Raw genomic sequence first — 12,673 nt, 5'->3', positions numbered from 1 at the left:
TTCTCGCCCAACTCGCCCCAGCGGACGTACAGACAACTCACCCCGACATGTCAAAAAGTGAAGACAACTCACCGGGGTGAGATGTCCGGTATTCCGACATACTATAGTATGACGTCCGAAAAAATATATAACTTTGGCATGCTACTAGTCCTACATACTTACACCTAGAATCCCCATTCAAACCTATTTAGGTTCATCTTATGGTGGACATGTTTGCCTGAAAAGGAATCTTTGAAAGGTTTCATAGTTTTAGAAATATAGTGCTTTTATTTTGAGAAATTTATAATGGCAGATAGTGGCACGTCACTTTCACCTAGAAACTCCATTCACACTTTTTATAATTCAGCTTACTGTGGAGACACATGCTGGAACTTTTTACTTTGAAATGTTTTGTAGTTTCTGAGTTATTTAACTTAAACGCCCAATGCATTCTCAATGGCAATAGCACAAACTTTGGCATGCTACTAGTCCTACATACTTACACCTAGAAACCCCATTCAAACGTATTTAGGTTCATCTTACGGTGGACATGTTTGCCTGAAAAGGAATCTTTGAAATGTTTCATAGTTTTAGAAATATAGTGCTTTCAAATTTGAGAAATTTAGAATGGGGATCAATGGAACTTTTTACCTTTTAACTTAAACGCCCAATGCATTCTCAATGGCAATCGCACAAACTTTGGCATGCTAATAGTAAATGGTAAATGGTGCATTTATATAGCGCCATTATCCAAGGCGCTTTACATAGATTGTGCATTACATTCACCCATTCACACACCGATGGCGGCGGAAACCATGCAAGGCACCAACAAACACATCAGGAGCAATTAGGGTTTCAGAGTTTTAGAAATAGTGCTCAAGGACACTTCGACACTAACTCTGGGGGAGCCCGGGTTCGAGCTGGCAACCTTGCGGTTACCATCCAGCCACTCTACCCCTGAGCCACCACCGCCCCTACATACTTGAAATTAATCTTTGAAATGTTTCATAGTTTTAGAAATATAGTGCTTTCAAATTTGAGACATTTAGAATGGGGGTCAATGGCAGGTTTTGGCACGTCAAAAAATGATGATTTGAACCAGCACCCTCCTACGGAGCGTGTTGGGTTTGAACCAGCACAATTCTACTAGGAATTCTACAGATATCATCTGATTTATCCGCTGGGCCACTTAGCGGGCCACAGTTCAGCTCTAATTTCCGGGCTACTTGATGTCAGTGTGGAGTTTGGAGTTGGAGTTTACCTGATACTTTTTTGAAATCCTAAATCATGTGTAAAAACTAGTGTAAAAGAAAATACACAACAATTATGATCAGAAATCTTGTTTCATTGGCACATGTTTTCAACATGTTTACACTATAAACCACAGTAACACCTTTCACATTCAGGAGGCTTACAAAGTAGACCAGTGCAGCCATGTAAACACTTCCACAATCCATCTTGAAATGCTATTTTGATCTTTTTTGTTACCTATTTTGACTGTAATAAAGGGCTCTTATCATACGAACTGACAACTTTGTTTAATAACTACTTGCAGGAATTAGGAACTATAGGGAGTGTGAGTGACACCTTTTTTCCGTTTGCTCCTGAACACACAAAATGTGTTATTGTTGGTGTAGTTTTGCTTTGTATTGGTTACCACAACAGATTGCAGCTTAATGAAGCATAAACATGACTGGGACTTGTAATAAATCATCCCTTCAAAATGAACAGAGTTAAATAATATGAATGTCATATCTATGAATAATAATTCCATTGTGTATAACAGTTCATGTCTTGTGTGGGTCCTGCATTATCATTGTGAAACCTAAGACTGAGGTAATAGGTATACTTAGTTGCCAAACTACAAGCTTTTCCTCAATGTGACGTGCTGTACGCTGTGCACGACACAACGGCACACAACTAAGTATAAGTCACACTTAAAGGAACGGTTCACCTATTTGCAATCATTATCTTCATATAATTGGTCATTCTAAGATGGTAGTGGTACCATTTCTGTCTACTTGCTCTGTGTCTCAGAGATGGGCTGTGGACAGTTCAGAAGTCTGCCTACCAATGTCATCATCGGTCGGGATTTCTCTTTCTGGAGAGTTAGCGTGCTGAAATAGAAGCCATTGATCTTGCAGAAATGAAACATTTAGGAAAGTTTGAAATCCTGTTACTGTTACTGATGCTACTGATCGTTGTTAGGCATATTTCTGAACCAGACACAGTGTCATGCTGAGTAGACAGAAATGGCACCATCCGATGAGCATTAGTGTTAATAGAAATGGTGCTGAAAAAAGGTAAAAAGCTCCTGTAACTAACCACTCGAACCCCAGCATCCAAAAATAACCTATCTACAAGCTCACAACGCAACGCGTCTGCTTCACTCTGATGACGTGGGTTTGTCCTTCCTCTGATGTCAGGAGTCAGTCTGGGTCATCTGCCACACAGAGACGACCGCGTGACGACTGAGAGGCTTCCCGCCAACAACCAGCAGCAGATTGGGCAGATGCTGAGTGATGCTGTCCTCCTCAGCATCTCCCAGCTCATCTCTAACCTCCACCTCCACCTCCTCATCCTCACAGCTCCACTGCTGCCTGAACGCCTGGTTCTCAAAAGTCAGGCAGGTTCCGATGCGCTGGGTGCTGCGGGTCTCTCCGTCGGAGACATCAGCGGGCGTCTGGCTGACGCTTGGACCCTTATTGGGTCCAAACGTCTCCAGCTCGATGTCCGTCTCCTCTGTCCCCAGGTATCTGTAGGGTTGTGACATAGGGAAGCATTTATTCTTGAACGGCCTTAACCTGCCGTCCAGCAGGCCTTGTTTGAGTCCCGAATGTGGGGAGGTTGGAGTGGTGTCGTCAGTGGAGTTTGGGGGCTGGTAGCTGGGGCCGATGCCCACGAGGCAGTGGTGCATCCTGGGAGGCGGCTGCGAGCCGCAGGGGAGTGCGGGGAGTTTCTCCCAGGTATGAGAGGTGAAACTGTACCTCCACAAGCCACTCTGAGGGGAGGTCTGACTCTCACCTCCACCGAAAAGCACCATGCCGTCCCTGAAGGCCACGGCAGAGTGGCCCATCAGTCTGGAGGGGCCTGACCTGTGGGAAAACATCCACATTTCATCAGTGGTGGAAGAAGTGTCTGTGTGTGACTGTCTGTCTGCGTGTGTGCGTGCGTGCGTGCGTGCGTGCGTGCGTGCGTGCGTGCGTGCGTGCGTGCGACCCCAATCAGCATCAGCTGCAGGGGTCAATGGGTCGTGCTCAGACATAGAGCACGACATATACACCCCCGGAAAAAAAAGAAAAAAGACAAAAAGCTAATCTACATGGTCAACATGTTGTGGGGTTCAAAATGTAATATAATCACAACATATAAAACACTATACTGTACAATAAAAGTAGCCTAAATGTATATAATTGTACGGTAAATGAAAATTAATGGAAAAATAAATGCACTCATATAGTGAGCACACACTCAGCTTTTTGTATAGTCAAAATAATCTAATGGCTAGATACTAGCCTGGCGCAGCCAGACTTCATCCGCCCCTATTGCATATGCATATGCAAGGGCAGCGCAGTGTTATATTAGTATCGCAACGCGAGGCTAGCTAGATACAGCATCTGGTTTGAGCATTGGTTTGCAATTACCTCTCTGTGTCAGGAGAGGGAGACAATGGACATAAAACTTTGCAGCAGTAACAAGTTTAACCTACATTTCCCATTACTTCCCAATACTATAGTAATTTGCTGGCATTAGATTATACCACTGAAACAGTTCATAGAGCGATGGGAAAGTGGTGACAGAGCAACAAGGGAAACTACCAGAGGGGAGTCAGGGACTGTGATATACCATTCAGACATGGTGTGTTTGGTGAAACAGTCTTCTCTGTTAGAGCCTCCCATCACTAGAATAGTCTCCGTACTGAAGTTAGTGAAGTAAGAGAGACGACCAACTATTTGAACTTCAAATTCAACTTAAAATAAGTGGCTTAAAGCAAACCAAATCTGTAATCATCAGGCTCCATTTGTCACTGGTGTCACTTCTCATATTTCATTGTAATTGTTCTGTCCCCTGTACTATATTTACTTGTATTGTATTGTATATGTTTTTTGTATGGATAATTTTATCACAACTTTTTAAAAGCCTGCTCAGGGACTATGGATGAAAATGATAGCTTATTGCTAACTTTGGACCACTTACATTGTTGACTGGAGTGTTGATTCATGTGCATTGTCCCTGATAAATAAACTTGGGACGGCGGTTGGACTATGTAGCCCGCTTAGTATGTGGTTCTGATGGCAAGGGGGACCCAGACTAGCACTCACGTGGTTCTGAGGGAGCTCCAGGTGTTGCTGGAAGAATTCCATCTCCAGAAGTCTCTCTGCTCTCTGAGGCCCCTCAGTCCTCCATACAGGTACATAGAGTCCTGGTGGGCCACAGCTGAATGGCTGTGCCGGGGGCCCGGCCCCAATGAGACCTCCGGTACAGACCAGGCCATGGTGTCTGAATTACACACAAACAAAAGACACAATCACACACAAGACACACAGAAGCACAAACACACATACACGCACGCACGTGCCTTAAACACAGCTTCGCCTATTTTAGCTCTCTCCAATTAATTCATCTTTGAAGCAAAGTTGTCGGGAACGAATCGATAATGAATTTGCTCTAGTTGGCTAGAATCTTGGCATGCCCATAATCTAGTTAAATAAACAGAAAATTGTGACGGTTGTTAGCATTACCGATTGCTCGGTCACATTATATCATGTAGCCCATTGTATGGCAATGATGGATATCTTCCAGATTTTAAAATTACTGTCCGGATCATAGTTTTCACACTCCGTTATCTTCCCACCTACAATCTATAAACACTATTCTGTACAAAAATCTAATCTAATGTTCTCTTATGGGTGTAAATTAGGGTCCTAATCAGTATCAGTTTGTGGGGATCCTTGATTTGAAAAAAGAAAAAAGGAAAACAAAAGAAACTTTGCTAATTACTGACACAGACTCAAACGGTTCAACTGTTTTAAGGTCAGCAGCAGCTTTTTTAACACACTACACTAATCTAATCCACTGTGACACGTTTCAACAGGTTCCAGTGTGCTAGTATGCAGTATATTCAAACAGAAATGGCATTTAAGTTTAACATTAGTCCAAGGCGAGGCAAGGAATATTTGTATAGCACATTCCATACACAATAGGATGTAAAGGCATATGTAAACTTGTAAAGGGACATGTAAAGCCATGTACGCTTTACATAAGGCATAAGTAAAGCCTGTTCAGTTCAGTACAAGTACAAAAACTATATTACAATAATTAATAGTATAGTGTGTTTACAAAGGTAACTAAAACAAACCAAAAACGTAGATAAAATGTACTTAGTTTAAGTCGTGAGCCTCTTATTTTGGGTGGATAAATTATGAAATCTATCTTCCTTTTTTTTGCTAATTTTTAATGATACAGACATGATCGTGAAACTAAAATAAATGCTCACATGGTGCAGTGTGCACCATAGATACTTATATGCTTTTATACAACGTTCATATAAAAGATTACATTAAGCAGATAAGCATCCTGAATCATAGCCACGTTGATAACATTTGTAATAAACCAAAACGTTTGTAAATCCGTCAAACTTTGAGCGAATTATGAGTATTTTTGTTTGAGCTGATCACCAGCTACCACAGATGAAGGACTGTAGCAAGATGGCCGCCGGTGAACGACGCCGGAGACTCCGCCTCACGCCATCTAGCCTTTATATATGTCTATGGTGTGCACGATACTCCATCGGAGACAATTCACCATTAAACAAGTCAAGTGCTGACTAAGTGAAAGGCTGATTTATTTATTTTAGAAAACAGGCCTTGGGGAATGTTTTTAGATTTAAAAGTAGTCATTGTTGGCTCTGTATCGTTTAGGATAGTCAATCATTCATATCTGATCTGTTTCCAGAGAAGATTTTACTAATCCAGCGGCAGTAACATCAGTTGATTCTTCATATCCATATGAGTGAAACCACCAGGATCATTATTTTATTTTTGGAACACAGTTCTTATTTGAGGCAATATAAGAAACGTCTATGGGAATTCAGAATTCATCCGACCCAGGTAGGATGTGAAAAGACTTTTGCTCTATATCCACGGACCACGCATAGACCCTCTGGAAACACATTTCAGGGTAAAAACAACCCACCCCACCCCACCCCACACCCCCCACACACACACACACACACACACACACACACACACACACACACACACACACCCTTCCTTCCCCCTCCCCTGGGGGGGGTAAAACAAATGAGGGATGTTTTCATTTGGAAGTCTATAGATCTCAAATCATGTCATCAACTGATGTTGCGTAATGTGACGGGAAATTCCATTGTTTATCAAAGTTAGACAGATGACACGTCCAGATAACAGCAACACATTACACAACAGAAGCACTAATGGCCCTTTTCAACTATGAGGGGTTAACCTAGTCCTAGAACCTTCCACAACCCTGCATTTCTGTGTTTTGTTGTTGTTGTTTACATGGAGGTACTTCTACTTCTATTGAGATGAATTGACAACGTTTCAATCTAGTGTGGACCTCCTTCAGGTCAGTTTAAAATAGTTTATCTACATTAAGCTCACAGAGTCAAAGGTCCCAGCATGTTGCGATGTGACGTGTTTGTAGACCTGCTATATTTGCCATTTCTGAAACATGTTGAAAGTATAAGTTCTGGGTGTGTACTAGTACCTCCTGAGCAGGGCCCAAATTGGGATCTGAGAACCTTATCTGAAACCCAGCCATAGCGTATGAAAAAAAAAAATCATACTTCACAGGTTCTTGAAATCAAGAACCTGTGAAATACGTTGCACGGCATGGTTCACTTAGTTATCACAAGTTACACACTCACCGAAATCCAAGCTCCAGAACTCCTGTGAGGATCCTCTCATGTCAACATAGCCTCCATAGATGAACATGTTAGAGCCCAGAACTACAGCGCTGTGGGCCTTCCTGTTCACTGGCATCTGGTGCACGCACGCGCACACACACACACGCACGCACACACACACACACACACACACGCACACACACACACACACACACACATTTACTGAACGTCAGTATTGAGTACCAATGTTTGACCATTTGACCAACAATATTTGTTTCATTTACCTGAGAGCTGTTCCTCTTCCCCCTCCACCGAACCCATTTCTGCTTCACTGCAACACACAGCAATGCAAAACAATGATGCAATATAAGAGGTGAATAGAGCTATAGTGATAGATCAACATATGGAATGTCAGAACAGGTCAGCTCAGGTTGTGCATAATGTGAGACAGGCTTTCCATGGTGACACAGGTTGTGCACTAGGGCTAGCTGATATGACTTCAAATCAATATCCCACTTTTGACTCGATTATGATTCATACAAGATTTGAAGAAAAAAAAAATATGCCAGCATTGTACAACACAGTATAATACAGTGGCTAATGAGACTAATCAATGTAGTTGTTTTCATGTCAATTCATTGATATACTGTACAATAAGAAAAGAAAAACGTGCTTCTCGATATTCGATGAACCTACATGAGCAAGATTCAGTCGGTTATTGGTTCTAAATGTGGGTTTTCGCTTTGTTAATTTTCCAGCCCTACTGTGCACGGTGAAGCAGACACAAACAAGAACAGACATGTGGTGCTATTGTCAGGAAGCATGTCCTGTTTGGGTCTCAGGAACTCCTGCATGCACACTAGTTTGGTAAGCAAATTCCATGGCTTTTCCTCCCCTGCCTTGAATGAATTAACTGATGTTTAAGCCAGTGGTTCTCAAACTGTTTCATGTCAAGCACAGCCTAGTCTCTCGAGACAGACTGTTGACTCAAAGGACAAGAGGGCTCTGTTTTCCCTTTGTTTTGCAGATGGGTTCCCAGATTGAGTACACCCAAATTGATATATGTATTTGGCCATGGACCCCCAACTTAAAACACAGGACACAAGATAAACAAGTTGAACTGGAAGTGACAAAAACAAATCTGATAAATAATATGTTCTCTCTCTCTCCTGATTGAATGCAATTGGTGAGCTAAAGGGCTAGAGTAGACAGAGATGGCAGACCTTACTGAACAAATACACTATAGCAATGCTATAGCAAGCGTTTTTGTTTCATTTACTGTACCTTTAATGTTGTGCACATGTAAAGCCTTGTTTAAATGTGTTCTACAATGAAACCCTGCCTTACCCTGGAGTGTAATACTTTCTCAGCAGTGTAGACATGTTTGCCTTGGTGTTAATGAACAAGCACAGGGTAGGTTTTGTCTTCCTGTCTGTATGTTTTCCCATTGTGACACGTGACGTACCTACATCAAACACCCAGAGGGGGCATTTCCATTCTGTGTATGCAGAGTCCAGCATTCCACCAAACACGTAGAGAAAACCCTGCGACAGTCACACAGAACACATCAGCATCATCAGATGTCAACATGTCAGTATATTCATATTTTAAATAAATTCTGACCTGAACAAATGCTATATCTCAATTGCACATGAAAACACACACGCTGATCAGCGGGTCAGACTCATACCTGATGGGCCACCATTGAATGTTCTTCGAGTTCCTCCGGTGATGCTTCCCCGGAACATACCAGCTCCGTCCATTCATTATGCACTACACACACACACACACACACACACACACACACACACACACACACACACACACACACACACACACACACACACACACACACACACACACACACACACACACACACACACACACACACACACACACACACACACACACACACTTAACCACTTGACCGGTTGACCACTTGACCACGGTTGACCGGAGTCCCTCAGGGCTCTATACTAGACTCCTTTCTGGGTTTTTTTTGTGGGGAAAGCTTTCGCTGAAAATAGCCGATCGACAAGCTCCCAACTCGGCACATTGTGACGTGCTGTGAGCTTGTCAATCTACTATTTTCTTCAAATGCTTTCCCCACAATATCATGGATGCTGAGGTTTAAGTGGCTTAAACTAGTGAAGGACCTTCCTCTTTTCCTAATGTCTGCCTCACTCAGCTTTCCATACCGTCTGTCCAGCTCTGCAGATGGAACTAGAAATGCACTCTGTCGAGGTGCAAACTTGCGCCTTGCACATACATGGCCTACTTGTGCGCAAGCAGAGCGCGCAAGTACTGCAACTAACTATAAATAATGTCTATTACAACTGCTGTTCTAAACGTACCCTAGTTACGCCAACATCCTGTTATACACATTCTATTGAGGCCTGCCCCCAGAGGCAAATTCAAAGGAAACAAACAGCAGAGGCCGCTGTTTATTTCCCTTTTTTTGCCAATGGGTTTCCAGATTGCCATCAGAAAGATAGAAGGTGGTGGTGGTTTACGTGGACGTCTTACCTACGCTGTACCTCCACAAGTCCTTCAGGGAGCGGCTGCTTCGGCCTCCCAGCACATAGACGCTCCCGTCGTAAGAGCAGCAGGCGTGCTTGTAGCGTTCGGCGGGTGCAGGGCAGCTCTGAGGCAGCTCTCGCCACAGGCATGGACCTCTCTGACTCATGGTGGGAAGGGAATCCCCACGCCTTCATCGCAGCGTCTGTCGATGAGAAACCCATGCACACTGTTAGGGCGGAACGATGTTCACTGCAGACTCCTTTATACTCCACGGTACGACAGTGACACTTGCCAAAGGGAACAACACGAGCAACACCCTCTGGTTCCTCCTACAGATTCATTTGACCAGGCTACACCTTTCCACCAAAGGCCCTGCCGCCGTTTTAACACGTTGCCTTTTGTATGGCGTTTGTATTTGCAGATGACATGAATTATTATGTTAATTGTTATGCTATGTTGATCATTGAATACATAGGACGACAATGGAAACAAGTGCCCAGGACTTTTTGTGTTATCCTGTTAGCCTTACTGTACAACAATGCTGTTTACATTTCTGACTAATAGTCAATCAATCAATCATTCAATCAATCAATCAATCTCTTCTGGCTGTTGTCCATCTCCCACCCAATACAAACTAACTCTCAGCACTTCCTACCTCCCTTTTATACCAGGTGGATCCTACAGAATCAATGAACTCACCCAAGTTCATTGATCACCTAAAAATGTACATCAGTGCTGTTGGTACAACAGTTCAGTTACAGTATGGGATGCAAACCCTCAGTGAACAGAGACGCTTCATAGAAATATATGAAAAGCTGCCTTGGCTGGCTCCCTACACCTGATGATACCCGATACCTGGCACACGCACACGCACACACACACACACACACACACACACACACACACACACACACACACACACACACACACACACACACACACACACTCAATCATTCACCCCATCACACAATGGTTCAGGTCACATGGTGTCATAATGATGCGGCCCGGCCGTTACCATGCCAAAGTTTGTTGTCAGAATCAGAATCAACTTTATTGTCACATCACGGTTTTACATGGAAAAGAAGTGGGTAAATTAGTTTATGTGCATAGTTCCCATCGTTTCAATTTTCCAAGAAATACAAGAGAGGAGATAAGAGAGAGAGGGGGGGGAGGGGGGGGGGGGGGAGAAATCAAGCCAGGAATGGATCAAGTTTGCAAGCTTTTGCCACAGAAAGTACAAGTAAAGGATTTCAGCTAATTTAGAAGCACAGCTGTTGGGTTTCTCTTATCTTATTTTTTTACAACCAAAGGGTCTCTTTTCCACAAATAGATTTACACATATTACTGACAGACAGTACAGGTCACAGCTGATCTTTAAATGACCGCCCTCAAAATCGTTAGTTCTAATAGTTCTAATCCATACCGAAAACATAATCATGTCAAAATAAAAAAATTGTCAAAAAAGATTGAACAAATGTTATGATTTAATATGCAAGGAGTGCCTATAATGCAGAGTGAACATTGTTTCCAAATATATATTTTGGCCTCTCTCTCTATGACTTTGATTTCATTATATTTATTTTGGGTAAACTAGTTTTGTTTTGTATATCGTTGTCTCTCTCTCAGCCACTCCTCTCCCAGAGAGAGGTGCACATTATGACTCTGGGGACAAAACACTCTGGTAACTACTGATACTGTGAATACACATGCTGCTTCAGAATGGAAAACATCAGTGCATTTTATATGTGTCGTGTAGATCAAGTGGCTCAGTCTCAACCTTTTTAATTTTCATGACCACAATGTGTTAGGCCACAGACCGGCCCTTGGTATGATTTCTATCTCTGGGATCCCAATCTAAGCATCTAAGAACAAGAACATGTTTGATGTTGGGATGTTAATTTACGGAAAAAACGCACAAAGATAAAAAGTTTAAATATAGGAGATACAAGGTTTCTAACCGTTAGCACTCAGCAGCGTTATATTCAATATCAGTCAGAGCTGTCAGAAGCTGGAACAACCCCCCCCCCCCCCCCCCCCCCCCCAATGGCAATAAAGTTTATTCCGATTCTGCATTGTCATAAATTGTCGGTAACTGATTACTTAGTCACTGGAAAGATTTCTCAACTTAAACGGAAGTTATGTAATCTCTACACACCATATCTAGAGGTCACACCTCTGGTCACTGCGGGACTGGTGCTCTACCAGCTTCTAACTTCTATAAACACCTAGTTAGAGTATACTGTACCTTATCTAAACACAGACTTCAAAGCTAACCCTGCTATTCAGGGTGAAGCTATAACTGGTGTTGTCACGATACAGATATCATTGAAAGTGCCTCCGTTACAGCCAGCCTATAAACATGCTGGATCGGGTATCGGCGAGTATGTGAGTCTATGCACCGATTGGATCAGCTATGACATAATTATAATTTATCATGTGATGATGATAACGCATAACGATGCATGTATTTTTTTTATTTTTTTTATGTTATGTTTTTAAATTCATGTTGCCCTGCTGTTTTATACTGTTACTTTACTAATTTCAAGGAAATGTATAGATATAGTTAAGGTCATTTGTTTGTGTTCTTTTTAAGTTGACTGTCAAACTAGATAATAAAAGGAAGTTCTATGGCATCCATCCATTCTATGTATCTGTTAATGTTTACAAAGGGTCTAACCTGAGCCAAGCCATACAACAATGATAGCAATCTATCTTATCACATCAAAACAGGGTTAGTAGTATTGTATACAAGTGTTGCATATAACATAACAAAAAAGTTCAGATATGGGAATCCATATTGGTATTTGGGAAAGAAAAATGGTACCAGAACATCACATAGGCTATAACCTAAGACACGTCTCTTACTGAGTTTAGAGCTAAGCTGTCACAGAAGTCACCTGTTGTGTAGTAGAGAGCAGACATTATAGATTTAACCACATGAACCTCAGCGTCCCTATTCTGGGCCATGTCATAAAAGGCAAAGCGATTTGGTGTAGAAAACAGACCAGGGACCAAGTACAGACCCCTGGCTGGGAGACCCCGATCAACTAAGTATAAAGGGTTTAAGTGCATCAAGCAGGACAAATCTTTTGAAACTTTGTGTCTAAACGACACACTCAAGAGTCAGTTCCTTTATCTCATATGCTGAAAACTTCACATTCTCTTAGGGGACAGATGAGGACACCGGTAACTAGACCCCATGTTTTATCCCCCTAGTGGGGACTGGGGTCGATGTGGCCGGAATACATCTCCCTCCCAGGATTATGATTGCTGGTGGCGGTTACTACCATT

At 42.5% G+C, this 12,673-nt stretch overlaps 1 protein-coding gene across 4 annotated transcripts in view; it reads right to left on the bottom strand.

Annotated features, from left to right (window-relative positions):
- Positions 1-451: 451 nt before the first annotated feature.
- Positions 452-12,673, bottom strand: part of klhdc3l (kelch domain containing 3-like) — a 17,466-nt gene continuing 5,244 nt past the window's right edge. For 3 of the 4 annotated variants that reach the window (XM_079517632.1, XM_079517631.1, XM_079517633.1), the window contains exons 2-8: positions 9,389-9,584; positions 8,553-8,635; positions 8,328-8,406; positions 7,147-7,193; positions 6,884-6,998; positions 4,302-4,479; positions 452-3,074 (exon numbers count right to left, since the gene is read on the bottom strand). In XM_079517632.1, coding sequence (XP_079373758.1) covers positions 2,402-3,074; positions 4,302-4,479; positions 6,884-6,998; positions 7,147-7,193; positions 8,328-8,406; positions 8,553-8,635; positions 9,389-9,548 — 1,335 coding nt within the window. In that variant the 5' untranslated portion in view covers positions 9,549-9,584 and the 3' untranslated portion in view covers positions 452-2,401. The remainder of the gene's footprint in view (positions 3,075-4,301; positions 4,480-6,883; positions 6,999-7,146; positions 7,194-8,327; positions 8,407-8,552; positions 8,636-9,388; positions 9,585-12,673) is intronic. The other variant, XR_013791343.1, reaches the window with a different exon arrangement.

Source organism: Electrona antarctica (genome assembly GCF_951216825.1).
Source record: "Electrona antarctica genome assembly, chromosome: 13".
In the NCBI taxonomy this organism is placed as follows: Eukaryota; Metazoa; Chordata; class Actinopteri; order Myctophiformes; family Myctophidae; genus Electrona; species Electrona antarctica.
Note: the sequence above shows the minus strand (reverse complement) of the source record. Positions and strands in the feature narration are given on the sequence as shown.